Source organism: Lipophrys pholis (genome assembly GCF_963383615.2).
Source record: "Lipophrys pholis genome assembly, chromosome: 11".
Taxonomy (NCBI): domain Eukaryota; kingdom Metazoa; phylum Chordata; class Actinopteri; order Blenniiformes; family Blenniidae; genus Lipophrys; species Lipophrys pholis.
In genome coordinates this window covers 6,481,643-6,497,931 of record NC_137631.1, presented here as the reverse complement: position 1 = coordinate 6,497,931, position 16,289 = coordinate 6,481,643, and the positions used below count along the sequence as shown (strand labels likewise).

The 16,289-nt window shown below is 40.1% G+C and overlaps 1 protein-coding gene across 1 annotated transcript in view; it reads left to right on the top strand.

Annotated features, from left to right (window-relative positions):
- The window catches only part of LOC308116520 (solute carrier family 23 member 1), a gene marked incomplete at both ends in the record, with an annotated part of 79,562 nt that extends 76,726 nt beyond the window's left edge, over nt 1–2,836 (top strand). The window contains 2 exons of the mRNA XM_080474769.1: nt 2,473–2,568; nt 2,649–2,836. Coding sequence (XP_080330895.1) covers nt 2,473–2,568; nt 2,649–2,836 — 284 coding nt within the window. The remainder of the gene's footprint in view (nt 1–2,472; nt 2,569–2,648) is intronic.
- Nucleotides 2,837–16,289: the final 13,453 nt, after the last annotated feature.

The window sequence follows — 16,289 nt, the reverse complement described above, 5'->3', positions numbered from 1 at the left end:
ATGTGATTGCAATTGGTAATGCTAAATTGCCCCAATGTGTGGCTCTGTGTGTCCTTTGTAAGGCTGATGACCTGTCCTCATTCTTTCTAAACATATTTTCGTTGACGTCCATATGACGTCCAGAAAACACATAAAAACAACGTCCAAGAAAGACGTATAGAAAACTTATATTCTGGCCCCCTAAGGACGTCTTCTGGATGTATAGAGATGACGTCTTTTAGACGTGTTTTGGACCACTTTTTGCTCAGTGGGTATATTCAGTAATGCTATTTAAGCACCAGGCAGTGTTTCACTAAACCCAATGGAAGGGTGTCCGAATCCTTCAGCCATCACAAAATTCTACTTTCCTAAACAATTTAAAAATCGATTTGAAAAATGTCAAAACACTCTCGTCTTGGCTCTCGTGAGACATTCTGCTGACACGCTGCCCACCGTCATGGAGAAGTATTCACTCTGCCAGGCTGTGTTTCTTTGAGCACAAGCAGAAACCTTTTGGTCAAATGTTTCCCTTTGGCAGCTCAGCTTCATCTCAGATGCCGCAACCTTCTAAAGTCAGACAGAACATCTATTATTCAAGAGGGTTAAGGTGAAATGTTCACTTCTTTCCCATGAGAGAAGATGGATCTCTCACTTTTCATTGCTGGTATTCATCTTTTTAGCCAGTGGTATTTTTACCTGGCAGGGTCTGAGATATCCGCTGAAGTTATTGCCTAATGGAGGTTGATCGGATTCAGTTTGTGGTGCAGTTTGTCTTCACATTTGAAACTTTAAGAAAATAAAAATAAAAGTTACGTTAAAAACTTTTCACATTGAGGTTTGTGGCTCGTCCCAAGTAAATCGATCACTGTTGCAAGAGCAATGCAGTCTTGTTGATCTGTTTTTGTTGTTTGTAGAATTTAGAGTTTTCGCAACCTCATTTAGGTCAAGATTTGTAATAGCTAAGGTAGCTGTGTATTTTAAATATAAATATTCGCCTCACTGGTTAAGCCTAAAACTACAGATTTATAAAGTGAAAGAAAAACTTTATATATTTGTTAGTTCATCTATTTATTGCTTCAGCTTATTCTTTTTTTTATCTTGTTTTTAAAATTTATTTACAGCGCCATTATATTGTGTAGTTTTACAGTATCACTGTTAGTCTTACTTTTACTTTACAAAGTGCAATAATTCTGCAAATGATGCTGCTCATTCTGCTATTCTAAAACTGTTGCTTTTCATATACTTGATGTTTTATATGTACAATACTGCGCTTACAACCTCTGCAGCAACTACTCATACTGTTACTGTTACTGTTACTCTACCACTCTTTTTTATTGTGCCGCTCTTTGCCCACCTTTTTGCCCCTCAGGTTTAAATATAGTTGGGGTTTTTCTGATTCTAATATTAATGACTTTCATTTGCTCACGCTGACAATTAAAATTACCAGAGATTTTCAAAAGTCTTCAATCACCTCATCTTCGTCAATGAAATTTATTGTTTAATTCTTAGACTTTTCTGAGAGTGAACAATGTATATTGACCCCCATTCAAAGGCAAAATTGTGCATTTTCTCATGTCGGTGCTTCGACTGGGACGAAATTACACGCTTCAATGCCGACTAATATTTGACCCAGTACCAAAAATAATGTGCTAATTATTCAAATGAACCAATATTGTTTCAAATCATTGCCTGTAAATTAAATTGTAATTAACATTTGTAGAAAATAGATTTTTTAATTTTTTTATGCAAAAATCTTGAAGCAACATTTTAAAACATGAAGTTTAAAGGGTTGAGAATTTATACTTTTTTTTTTTTAGGATTTTATGTCTGTGGCTCAAAATATATAAAAGATATAATTTATCCATCCATTCATCCATCCATCCTTTGTTTTTTTTAGATTATCATATTTTCTAATTGTGGCACTATGTTTTGATATTTGATGGGTTCTTACAGAAACGTCAAATCATGTTAGAATGTATGTGGTGTGTGGATGGAATAATGTTTGTGATTCATGGTTTTGAAAAGAACTTTTGTTCAGTAGAGCATCTAATTTTAAGAGTTTTTTTACATAAAATGGGCCTCTTTTGCATAAAGCACAATATTATTTTTTGGGACATATGAAGGGGGTTAAGATTTGGACTAGGAGCGGTTGAAGGGTTCAGGCGCACAGAGTCGTGGGTCATTTGCCAACAAATTTGCAGGTATGAGCTCCATCCAACAGACGTAGCGGAGCCGAACTGTGTGTGGATTGGTTATTATCCTGTCCTGCAAGATTTACTGCCAGATCTTTGGAGCTGCTTGGGTTCAGTTTCGTGGGTGCTTGTATTTTTTTTTTCTTTCAGCTTTGGTAGCCTTAAACATGACCTCTGGCCTCCATCTGGAGAAGGCAAGAGCAAAGAGAAGTCTCCGCGGCAGATTTATAGCTGTCACACTTTCACAAACTATTAAGGACTAACAAGGCAGCTTTGTTTATTGTCTTTTCTCCAAATGCAGGCGTTAAAGAGCTGGACCAGGTGATCGTGGTCCTCTTCACCACTCACATGTTCATTGGGGGCTTTTTTGGGTTCATCCTGGATAACACCATTCCGGGTATGCCGACATAGATATCAGCAACAATAAATCCTCCGACTCGTTATCAACCTTGGCTGAACTCATCTTTCTCCCCCCAGGCACTGAAAAGGAGCGAGGCATCAAGAGCTGGCGGGACAAGGTGCAGGTGGAAAGCAAAAACATGTGTGACCAGTCGTGCTACGATATTCCCTTCTGCAGTGGCATTTTGAAACGATTTAGATGTTTCCAGTACCTACCCTTCCTCCCATCTTATAGGACCACCCAGGAAGAGACACCCATGCAATAAAGTGGTACATTCCAGATGTATTGATGCTGGCCCCCGGGAAGCCAGGTAGTAGGTGGTGCTGAACCTATGTTCAATCAGCTTCTCTCCACACCCACAACCCAGTTTTCACACAAGTAGATTCAACTTAATGTTTTTGTATTGTTTGTTTAATGTTATTTATCACTGAGCTGACAGAGTTTTGATAGAATTGCCTTTTTCTCCCCCCCCCAACAGTTTAAAGGGTCAGTTTGTGTCAAATCAGAAAGTTTTTAGAAAAAAATGTAATTAAATTCCACTCACCATAGTTTATTGTACTAATGTCAATATTCTTAATGTCTTAATGCCAAGTTTCCATCTTTCATCTTTCAGAAATTTTCTATAATGGTTCATCAAGTCAACACTTCAAAGGGAAATTTTCAACAACAGTTTTGTCATTTGACTCTTTTCTATCATAACATTCCCTCTCATTCAACCAATGTGGTCCAGAACAATTCTCATCTTTTGGATTCCTTTTTGCGCTCTTACTCTGAAAATCCTTGATCACTTATATCAAATGGTTGGTAGAGTTACAAAAGAATATCAGTGTTGCTCCAACTCTTCAATTTAATGGTTTAAATAATCTAAATGAAGTTAGTTATTAAGCTGAAATTTGCCACCGAGAAAATAACAAACCTCAAAAGTCACATTTGGTCAATCCTTGAATTTAAGCCTCTTCTTTTTATTGAGCCCATCGATTCCCTGGGGACTATTCGTTATTACAATCGACTAAGGAATCGATCAGTTCCTCTATGCTTTGATCTGATTTGGGTGATGGGAGGAGGGACAGATCCCGGGCGTCCTTTGGAAGGGTCCGCCCGCATAATGTCGCCAGCCAAAGTACAAATTGTCATTTCACTACCCAAAAAGAAAACCAACAAAGGCAGTGATACAAAAATACACATCTTTCTTCACGTAATCTTGATCTGTGATAAAATAAGTGCTGTGGAGTGAAATGATAGACGTCTGATGGAGTTAAGTGTGAGAACCAGATAATCCAAATCCTGGAAAATAATTCTTTTCTGTATTCAAATCATGCAAATATGTAGCTGTGAATGAAAACACCTGGTTATATTGAACAAATCCTGAATAAAAGAAGAGTTTGAAGTATTTATTTTCTTGCTGAGCGTTGCAGGAACTAATGAACTGGTCTAGGTAGAATAGGCTGCAAACTTTGACATTTTGAAGACATTATTCTCAACAATGAATTGAATCGAATGTTTTGAGTCAAGAACTCTCTTGTGACGTCTCACTGAATGTCTTGAGACAGAATCTAAACTTGTCAATTACTGAAATAGAAACAAGTGAGTCCTATTTCTAACCATAGGTCAGATTATAAGGTATCCTTGTTTGATCCGGGGTCAGGCAGCTGTGCCTTCCACCTCAGAGCTTGGAACCGAACGCACCACTTCAACTGGATAGTCTCTGTACACGTAAAGGTGTTTCTTATCTTTCTCCTACTACGCATCCTTGGGGATCAATGTTTTTAAAAAAATTTTTTTTTATTATTATCTAACATTAAATCAAGTTATTTTAATTTAAGTGTGTGGAAGTCAATTCACCATAGTTCTTGAGGTCATAGTGCCTGAGCCAGCAAAGAGAAGCAGCAATGTCCAAACATGCATTAAACATGAACTGAGGTCCCGGCGTTCAGTTCACTACCTGCCCACCGGGGGCAGTGGAGAATCAAACACAGTCCATACTCATCATTGTGCTTTGTTTTGTTGGGAATGTAACCCGTAGGATCATTACTACCTCATCAAGAACTGAACATGACTTTCACACTTCCTGATTGGTTTTTGTCGTTCTGTCTCCTGTTGTACAGAAGTGCCTTTTCCCCTTTTCAAGACAATGTGTTTGATTTGACTCATTTTTGTACACTACTTATGAAAACTTAGTAAACTGTGAGACTTAACGGTTATCGATGAATAAATTCTGATCTTACTAAATACTTGTCATCCTTGCTTGGTGTATGTGGTTAAAGTAGACAGACAGTTGTAGTAGTGGCTCATCTGTATTTGCGATATATGGTTGTAGGGGGATTGAGCTGATGCCCACTGCTATTGGACAAGCAGCAGGTTACACACTGGGTCAGTTACTAATCCATCACTGAGAGAATCTCAGACATAAACTCACACCCACTGACAATTCAGAGCAGGAGGGTGAAATTCATTACCCTCAGGGGATTCTAATCTGTGGCCACAGTTTTTCACAAACCAAACTTTGCCTCTGACTTCAGCATGTAAGTATTTAGATGTCAGCCCCTTTATAAAAACACAACACCCTGCCCAAGTTATTTTTCTTTTCTTTTTGACGATAAGCTGATATTATTTGTGAAAATTCTTTCTTGTTAAGACAGTCCAGACGGGTGGGAAATAAGAGAAAGCGTCCACCTTAGAAATTAAGGCAAAGCAGATGCATTCATTTAGTATACCAGTTTTCATTAGATTAATATTTTGTCATTCACTAAGGGTTGCGTGTGGTTGCATGTGTTGTTGTATTTTGGGATTAAGTCATGGAACCCATGCAGAACCGATGTATGAACAGAGAGAACATGCAATCCTTTAGATAGGGACACTGAGGCCCCATTTACATGACTACGTTTTCAAGTGAAAACGCTGATGGTTTGAGAAATGTTTCAGGTTCACATGGCAACATTTTGAAAACGATTTCTGTTTACATGGACACTGGCAGTTTTATGGTTGAGAGTCACCTGTAATGGTAATCTAACTTCATCATCTTTCCATAGGAATGCCTTTGTACTCGCCATTGTTAATGTTTTCTTCTCTGCTTGCATGTTGTTTCATTACAAAAACAACTGCAAGCCCCTACTCGTGGCCCAATATCAAAATGACATCTTTTTCACTTGAAACGTTGTTGTAGAGACGGAGCCTCAGAGGGACATGTCCTTCTCAGTCAGAACATGCCCACTTTTAATCTTGTATGGGGATTATTAAGCGTATATGTCCTTTGTATTGACCTTATACCTGCCGAAACCTAGGACGCCGCCATATTGCATAATTTTGTCTGACAAGTTCTGTTTTGTGGTACGTAGCTGTGCCGTTGCTCGTACGAGCAGCTTGCTTTGTACGGTGAACTGGATTGACAATCTATCTCTGAATTAAGAGTTTTAAACATGGCTCATGTGGATCGACGCTCCATGGCTCGCCGGCTGGCCGTGTGTGGATCGGTGCACCGTGTCTAGCGACGGCTAGCTGTGTGGGTTGATGCTCCAGTGCTCTGTAGCGAGCCGTGGCTAACTTTGTCTGTTGGTGCTCAATGGCTAACCGCCAATAGCTGTGTGTCGCTGCTCCAGTGCTCCATGGTTGGCCGCGGCCAGCTGTGTTTGTCGCTGCTCCATGGCTAACCGTGGCTAGTTGTGTGCAGCAATGCTCCGTGCAGAGGTTCATAACAACTGGATAAGGAGGAGAAAGCAGCTGAAACAACAACGTACAATCTCAACCACACCTTGAAACGTTCACAGCATGGCACACCAACACCTGAAAAACAAACAAACGCGTACTCTCAAAATATCACTTGCATTCCACGATGCTCAAATGTTAATTGTCATGTTGCCTCCACAGACCGGCCGCGGCCTTCACTGAAGGTGACGCACCACCGACCCGACCTGCAGGTAGCAACAGAAGCTTCAATAAAGTAGTAAAAAAATGACAATCGTGCGCAAATCAAAAAGGCTTTGTGAATATTCAATGTGCTGCGAGCGTTTACTTGGGTGACAGGCCGCTTGTTTGTCACAGTTAAAAACAAATTGACTTATGTAATTTCATTCCAGTGATTTTTTTTTCTCCATTGAAATGATTATTTTAGGCATCATAAATTATGTTGACTAACCTCTGAGAGCCCTATTTGAATTTATTTCTCTGGTTGGGGGGGGGGGGGTATTTCTACTATATAACTGCATTTTCTATTTATACAGAAGAAAGCATATCTTGAATATTTTAAAATCATTACTCATCTTTGAGTAAACTTTGAAGGAATTCCTTAAAAAAATACTTTTCTCGAGCAGATTTACTTTACATAGTTTTCTACCAACTTGTGAAACTTAATAGTAGTCGCTATTAGAATCAGTGTAACATATAGAGCAGTTGAAGCTGGGTCACACACCCACACACACTTACACACCGAGGACCGTATGTGGAAGCCATGTGTCTGGGACGGGAGCCAAGTTTGCCACCAAGGCCAACGCCGGGTCAAGAAGCAAGCCACTTTGCGCAGATAAAAAAATTACGAAAGTTGTCTGGCTTTGCCACTCAATTGGCACAAAGCTAACAGGATCAGCGATCGCACAGTATGGGTTAAATGCAGAGGATCAATTTACCTACAGGGATTCATTAAGTATTGTCAACAACACATATACCGAAAGCGTTACGACACACAGTGAGATTCATGCTTGAGTTGGAAATATTTCAGAACTACAGAAGACGACCAGTCAGTGTCTGTCTTCACTGCAAGGAAAAAGACACCGAGGCAGTAATTCTCCTTAAAAAAAACCAACAACAACCATGCACCCGGCTAGCTCAGTTGGTAGAGCATGAGACTCACAATCTCAGGGTAGTGGGTTCGTGTCCCACGCCGGGCGCCACCTTCCCGTGGGCTCACCACCTGCAGGAAGGTTCTTAAATGGTGCATTGTGATCTGGGTGACAGCTCAGATTGTCACCCCCGCGACCCGGAAACGGATAAGCGGAAGAAAATGAATGAATGAATGAATGAACAACAACCATAACACAAATACCATATCTTTACTGGGCCATTTCAAAATAGAAGAAAATCGATCGTGGCAGCATTAACACCTTCTACCTTCCATAAAACTGCAACGAATGGAAAGATTTCACGATGAAATGTGGATTCCGGCACTAAGAGTTTTGGTAAATCCAGAGAAGTGGATGACTGTGATCTTCAGACCCTAAAGGTTGCACTGCATTAGAAACAGACATGATCCTGCAATGAAAATCCCCACAGGAGCTCAGGAACACTTTTGAAAACTTGCTGTGCGTCAAAATACCTCAGTTGTGCAATGGCCATTTAAAACTCATCCGCGCAAGCAAAAGACTTTAATAAAAACGACTATAATGTCAACATAACACTTAATTTAATCTGGTTTAAATACAGTGAAAGGTCCAAAAAAAACCTTTCTTCTATGGCTGTTGCATTATGCACGCTTTTACAAACTCATGCTGACAGCACGGCGTGTCTAGTTTGACAGCAGTCGCTATCTTTCATGGCAGCATTAACAATATCTGAGCTCGGGTTTACCGTTGTGTACCATTGAGACTGTTTTGACTGGGAGTATTATCACCTTATAGGACCTCTTTGTTCTGAAAAGAGTGCCCCCCCCCCCCCCCCCCCCCCCCGCCCCACCAACCTGCAAGACATTCACAACAAATGGTGCAGCCTAAAAGCCAGGGGGATTCTGAGTCAGCCAACCAAACACAGCTACAAACTGTTCTCTCTGTTGCCATCAGGGCGGCGTTACCGCTGCCTGGAACAGGTGCTGAACACATTTCACTGCATGTTATTCTCTGTCAAATTATGCCTGTGACAAATAAAGGTCTTGACTTGATTTGCTTTGTGGGCTTGACGGGTCAGGTTGCCTCTTTCGGGCCGGTCTTGGCCCACGGGCCTTATGTCTGACATCCCCCGGCCTCATTCCTTCACCATCGACATCTGTGTCTTTGTCTACTTTCTTATTGCGTCTGAGAAAAAAAAAAAAAGCTGTGGGTTGTAATTGTTAGGACTTATTGTTCTCTCTTGACCCCACATGTTCCAGGAAAGGCCTTACACACTTGAAGCTGGATAACATTCTGGGTAAGTTTAATGGGCTTAAGTCATCACGAAGAGACATTTCTGCCAACTCTCCAACAAATACAATTAATTTATATTTAGACATTTTCATTGTTTAACGATATGTTGTTTTTTTTTATTCAAAATATTTTTTAGTCACGTCAGCTGTTATTGCCATTTCAAATAAATATTTGAAATGGAATTTGGCAAATTTTCTTTTACAGCTATTGGACCATTGTGGCTGGTTTCAATGGAAGTTTTCAAAGTTTTTCAATTGTTAAAACTGTTTGAGCAATTTGATTACAGCCATTTAGATTGAGGCTGAACCCATTCTTCAAACAGAAAATGTATGTAAATCAAAGTTCATTAAAAGTGCAGCGTATAGTAATAGTCTGAACTTCACTGCAACCAACATGAAAGTCATCTTGAACAACGGCGGTTCCATAATGGTACAGTGTCACTTCAAAGCAACGTTGCATTTTACCAAAAGAAATTGCATTAAACTATTGGGGATGCACCAATACCAAAGAATAAAAGCTGCAGCCCGAAGACGGTTACAACAATCGGGAACAGCGCCACCAGCTGGTTACAGGAAGTGGGGTGACGTGCACAAAACCTCGACATGCGACACGTGCGCGGGTGCGCGAGGGCCCGTTCCACGCTGCTTGTAGCTTTAATTTAAACTTTATTTCTTGTAAGATACGTGCTCTTTTTTTTTCCCAAAGTATAACACATTTCACTCAAGATTTTCCCCAAAAATCCAAGAAATTGATTAAAATATCAATATATAAATTACAACAAAGCTTTTATCAATGTGACTATTAAATTGAGAATTAGTGAGTCAGAGTAATCCAACCTTCCCATACATTTCAATTAATGCATCAGGCTTTGGATGTGGATGTAATTTGCTCTTTGTAGATGAGATGGTTAAATAATCCTGTATTATTTGTGTGGCGTGCTCTCTTGGGCTGAATCATAAAATACTGGGCCGTTATTTCTTGACCTGACATCAGTTTCTCAAGACATTTTTTGGTGGTTTGAACCAAAAAAAAAAGTTTCCTGAGAGATTATACAAAGTTCAGCAGCACAACATGTTTTTGTAAGAGGACAGAGATCCAAAGTAATCATGAACCAACAATGCATGATTACATTGTTGGTATGTTTGAAGGTCCCAGGGGACACATATCAATTATTTACTGTCTGCTGTCACACTGCCTGTCCGAGAATTGACCCAAAGATTATATGTCCATTTCTTCATGAGACCACAATTTAAAGTTTTAGATTTCAGTATTTTGCTTACTTTGAAATAAGGGAATAGATTTAGGGTTTTTTTTGGTACGTTTTGCAACAAAATGCTAAACAAAACAAAATACATGAAAAACTGCTTACTGTCCAGATTGTGACAAAACATACAAATCAAATGTTTAGGACATTGTTATTTCTTAATCAGGTTTATTGATGTATGATCCATTTACATTCATTCTATTAAAGTCAAATGTTTATCACTGTAACATAATATTTATTAGTATGTTATTTTTCATAATCTTTCAGTTTGCATCCAAAGTTTTTTTTTGGGTTTTTTTGAAATCGCAATTGTTGACCTACAAGAAGCAATGACGGTTACCTCGGTAACCAGGTGGTCCGTCGTAGTTGTGCTATTACTAATGGATGATTTCAAAGAGACATCGCACAACACTGAGAGCAAAGCTGAGAGATAAGTGACACAGAGAAAGCGAACTTACTGTGTAGCGTACTTATTGCACATGTGAAGTATCATCAGCATCAAAGCCACTGTGAGGGTTAATCTGTAAGAACGTGCACGAAGGCTTAAAAAGGCTGAAAACAGAGGACTTGATTTTGTGGAATGTGTACGAGAAGTCATCACTACATGACATAATGTTCAAATCATCTCACTTCACTTTATAAATTTAACTGAATTCAACTGATTGTAAAAAAAAAAAAGATTTTTAATAAAGTACTCAAAATTTTTCCAAAAAAATATATATATTTACAAGGTTGTTATGCTGATCACCTCTCAGAAAATGTGCTCAAGTGGATCCACCTGACATTCACATTTCCTCGAGTAGTGAGAATTCCGGGCATCATAAAACATCTCAACTAATCCCTCCAAATCACATTGTGGTCTTTTTCATATTGCAGAAAGTGAAGTTAAAGTGGTCGTTATGTATTTATTTTTACGAGGAAAAGTCATCCAAACAGGCTTCAAGCGCCATTAAACGGCAACAAATTCTACCGCTCTGGCACTTCAAGGGTAAGTAAGCGTGCGTCGAGTTTCATGGGAGCTCGTGTGCTTTATGTCGCTGCCATCGTTGTTGGAAATGAGCCTGCTGGGTGTCAAGGCCTCTCAAAGTGGGTTCTCCCCACAGGGACAGGGATTGCGGGAGGTTCTTTCAGGCATAACGAGGCAATGAGATGATTGGCACGGGCACCGGGTTTTAGTGGTCAACCCTGACCTGTCGCTGTCACCCCACCGAAGGGAAACTTACACTTTTCCCCAGGAAAAAACCCTCCGCCAGTGAGTGTAATCCGAGCCGCGGTACACGTCCGCCCCAAAACCTCTTCGCCAATGCAGATAAGTTCCATACGTAAGTCATTAGGACACCAAGTTCGGTTGCACTGCACAAAACCGTGAAGAACAGATAACCTTTTAATTTACTAGAAAATATCAGTGCAAAATCCAATTTTTTTTTTACCTCAATAACATTGAGAGAAAAGTTCTTACAGCACATGTTTTCATCCCATTTCTTTAACTTTGTTTTTTTTGGGGGGGGGCAGTGACCAACTATGGGACTGTCCAGAAGGACCGTGGCCCAATTAAAACTAAGAAATAACAGCATCCAGCTTTGCACCCTCTATGGATTACTTCAGTGTTTTGTACCTTTGAGCAAAGCTGTACAAAGTAGCTTAACCGAGAAGAAACCAACCTGCACCATCTTTCGCTTTAATCCCTGATCTGTTGGTCTCAGTTGCATTAGGAGCAAAATTTCTTACCGTGCATTGAAGCGTCATCATGCTCCACTGTTTGCAATGTTGGCGTTGTGAGCAACTTTTGGGATCAGAGGAAATAAAGTCACAAGGCAAATTAATGACTTTTAAACTGTTTTATAAAAGAGAATCTTTGTTTTCGCACCAGATGGAGCAGCAGGATTCTCAACAGGCCAGTCTAGGCCTTTGAATCTCTGAGCTGAAAGTTGGTCTGCGTGGACAGAGAAAAGTTCTCCAAAGTAAAGTCACGTTTCCACAGGATGATAAACCCCGGGGCAGGTAAAGCCCTGACAGCCTCTCTAATACCTCACGTTCAGAACATTGTGGCTGAAGGTGCCTCTCCACTTAATGAATGCCCACATCTGTCGATACAACTTAATCCTGATTAGCATTTGCTAATCCTGTTAGATTTGTGCAAGGCGAGACGGCCATCTTCATTTTTTTTCTATCGGCGCAAATTGGCCTGTTCCGTCACCCGGTGACACCCTCGGTGTCGAACTTTGGCTTTCCCCCAAGCCACATGGACTTCACATATGGTGTTCAGTGTGCGTGTGTGTGTGTGTGTGTGTGTGTGTGTGTGTGTGTGTGTGTGTGTGTGTGTGTGTGTGTGTGTGTGTGTGTGTGTGTGTGTGTGTGTGTGTGTGTGTGTGTGTGTGTGTGTGTGTGGCCCACTTGTGGCATCACCACGGCTGTTGAGAAAGTTACGTCATTACTGAACATTCGACTGCCTTCACTAATACGGACTCTTGGACAAAGTTAAGCGATGCAGTTCTGGTTCTGGATCAGTGAAAAAATGATTTTAATTGAGACTGTTCCAATCTTCCTTGGAGAGAAAGTTAAAAGTGTGCTCATATTTATTTATTTTTTAATCAATAAAAAAGCACATGAATGACGATGATTCCCTGGCTGTAGATGATAAAACCCTCTTTTGACGCCTTGACCTAGTTTTTCGTATTTATATGTGTAGTCGATCGTGGAGCCCAAAAGATTGGTGATGGCCCATTTGTTTGCCTGGACAAATAGAATTACTCCCCAAAAAATATGAATAAATTAGCATAAATAAATCAGGATAAAAGACAATATTTTCCTCTTCCGTTTTCTTGCTGCACATTTTGTTCATCATTCATCTTGTTTTTGTGTTTATTAACATACTGTTAGGCCACGTTTACGCGATAATCTTTTCATGTGAAGACGCATCGTTTTTTTTGTGTTTTTGTTTCAGAAAAGTTTCACGTTTATACGGCAAAGTTCTGAAAACTATGTTCATTCACAAGGAAGCAGTGCAGTCAACACAAAGGGCCACTAGTGGGTGCTGTTGTTTTGTTTTTGTAACGAAACCTCACACACAAGCACACAGATAATACCGGAGAAAACAAGACTTTATGGAAACATTTCTTTGGTGGGAGAAACACTTCATTAACATTAACATTAACATTAACAAACATGGCGGCCACCAGAGTGTCATGACTCACAGTCCATATTCTAGTCACCCATAATATCATCCAATCTGTGGTATAGCCATAACAATTGTGTGTGTACTCCCATTGTTATGTTTATAGAATATTGTTCTTTGCACGCATGTGTGTGCTTTCATTACAAACACAACATAACGGCGCCAACTCGTGGCCTGGCATGCAAACAACATCATTTTCAGTGTTTCTGCTGTTCACGTGTAAACGGACATCGTTTTCACAGCATTATTGTGTAAACATCAAACCTTTTTGTGAAAGAAAAACAAACAAATTACACAGTTTCCCTTGAAACGATGTCGTGTAAACTGGGCCTTATAGATTTATATATTTAAATGCAAGCTCTATTATTCATCAAGACAATGTTTCTCCTGCAAATCCTGAGACATTTAAGCTGAATTATATCCATCTACAAAAACTGCTCTCATAAATTAGGCATTGAATGCTTGCAGGATGAAGGCCACTGACCCAATTAAAACCTACCAGTTAAATAAATCGATGAAGATGCACTGTAGCGTCTCGTAGCATCTCACCAGCCACTTCAGTGTATCCAGGCATGCAGACAAGGTCGAGATGAGCTGTTGAAGTTCAAACCAAGCACGAGAATGAGGTAGAAAAGTGAGTATTTCATGAACTACTGTTCGACTAAGATTCTTCTACTTGACCATCTCTACTGTTTTCAGAGAATGTTTGGAATGGTTTAGAAAGGAGAAGATATGCAGTGAACTGCTGTTCTCTGGGCGAATATGCTTTCGTGGTGCCAGAAGTCAGAAAAGGGTGGACAGACTGACGAGTCAGCTGCCTCGTTCAGATTGGCGGTTCAGAATTTGGCGTAAACAACATGAAAACATGGATCCATCCTGCCTAGTAGCAGCAGTTCAAGCTCCTGCTGCTGGTGTAGTGGGTGTTTTCTCGGCACACATGGGGCACCGTAGTATCAAATGGGGCTGGTTTAAACTCTGTTGTCGTCCTGGGTGTTGTTGCTGATCTCTTTCTGACCGGTGACTGGTGAGTCTTTATCTGTGAGCATTAATACTTTGGCAGCTTTGCTTTTCCATTAGAACATAATGAAAAAAACAAAAAAACGCAATGTTGGCCAGCTTCACGGTGCACATTGAAATGTCAAGAATTGTCGAATCGATACAAAAGGATGCTGTTGGGAAAAGTGATATTATGCTGACCGAATGTAGATCTAAATCTTTCAAGAATTAAAAAAAAAGCAAAAACTAATTTAAAGTGTAGCTGAATTAGTGACCTATGTCTCAATAACGTGATTAGGGAGCTTGATTTAATTTGTTTTCACTAAGAACCCTTGTTTACACCACAACGCTTTGAAAACTCCTTTTGCATTTACACAACAAGGTTTTAAAAACTACGTCCAAATCCACGGAAACAGAAGAAAAGCTGAAAACAATGAAAGTTTCATGTTGGGCCACTACTGCATGTTGTTGTTTATTTTTGTAAATAAACCACTCACACACACACACACACATTCGCACAGAGAATACACTATAAACAATAACAATGGCGAGTACACAGACATTCGTATGGAAAGACGACCAAGTTGGATTGTTATTCCAGGTGACTGTCAACTATAAAATGACCAAATCCCAGGAAAATATGTACTGGGAGTCATGACACTCTGGAGGAAACGTTGTTGTTTTTGATCATTTACTCATGCGTGTGCAGAAGGGCTATTTACCACGGTCGTGGTGCACATGTGCAGTAGCAACGTTTCCACTGTCATGGAAATGGAGATGAAGTGGGAGCATTTTCAAAAAATGGTGTTTTCCTCCATTTGCGGGGAAACATAGTCCAAAGATTTTCAAAAAGTTCTAACCTTGGGAGTCATTTTCAAAAAGTTGCTGGATCCAACCACCGTTGCCATGTAAGCTGACTCCCAAAATGCAACAAGTTTTCCGTTTTCCCTCGAAAACGTTGTCGTGTGAAGGCCCCACCTGGGAGTCCATACACCCGCCCCTGCATCTTCATTGCCCGCATCAACTAAATTAGAGTCTGCTAGAAACCCATCGATCTTATGGAAGCACAGCTCCAACTGAAAAATAAACAGCATTTGTTTGTTAGTTTTCAACCTTGAGAACCTGTCCTGTGGGATTTAACCCTGAACATTGTGGATTTGGATGAGTTACATTGTTCCTTAGCTGTTCCTTCCAGAGTGGGTCTGTGAAGTCACAGGCAGAATTTACAGACAAACAGTGAATACCACAGGGGATTAAACCTGTGGCATCTGTGAGTGATCAAAGGGTCTCTTTGGTCTCCCGATCAGAAAAATCTAAATTTCCCCAACTGTCTGCAGGGCTAATCTTTATTGTTGGATGTACTGTAGATCCTTATCTTGACAAAGGAAGAGATTTGAGGGGTCCTCGGTTTACGGTACGTGACAGAAGACAAAACACCAGTACGTTATTGACTTAAAAGCAAGTTTTTTTGCCAGACTATACCTCCATGTTGTGTTATATACCAGCCTACACGTGTATGAACACCAGCCCATCCTCTCATTACAACACTTGCGAGGGTCTCTTGGCAGCGCCGCTTAAATCTCAACTTAACTTCTCCCAGTAGAAGCCTAATTCCATCATTTACATTAACCCCATTAACCTTCCCCTTAGCTGCTATCCTGACAGCATGGATGACAGGATGAGGACACTTAAGAACGGACCACTGAGTGTTGCGTTCATGAACCTCAGACAAATGTTCTACAAATCTACAAAAATCAGAAAAAAATGAGTGGAACCATATTTGCTTTTTTTTTTTTTTTTTATATTCTCATTCATTTATATGCATTTTTTTTTTAAATGTAACTTAATTTCATTGTGATTGATGACAAATGTTCATTGGACATTCTCTGAAAGCTTCAGACTCCTGCTCAAGTGATGAAGATGACTGTGTAAGCCAGGGTTGTCAAACATAAGATCCATGGACCCAAACCGGCCTGCAAGAGGCTCCAACCCCCCTAAACCACCAAGCAAATTGTAAAATTTCAAAGAAAACATAGATTTTTTTCTTTTCAAAATAAAACACAACTAACACAGCGCAACATGGAAACCCAAGCTGAGATATCAGTGACGCTGCCATGAAAGATCGCAATCTTGCTTTAGCCTCAAAGCCATGCTGTTTTATAAAAGCTCCTATAAAGCA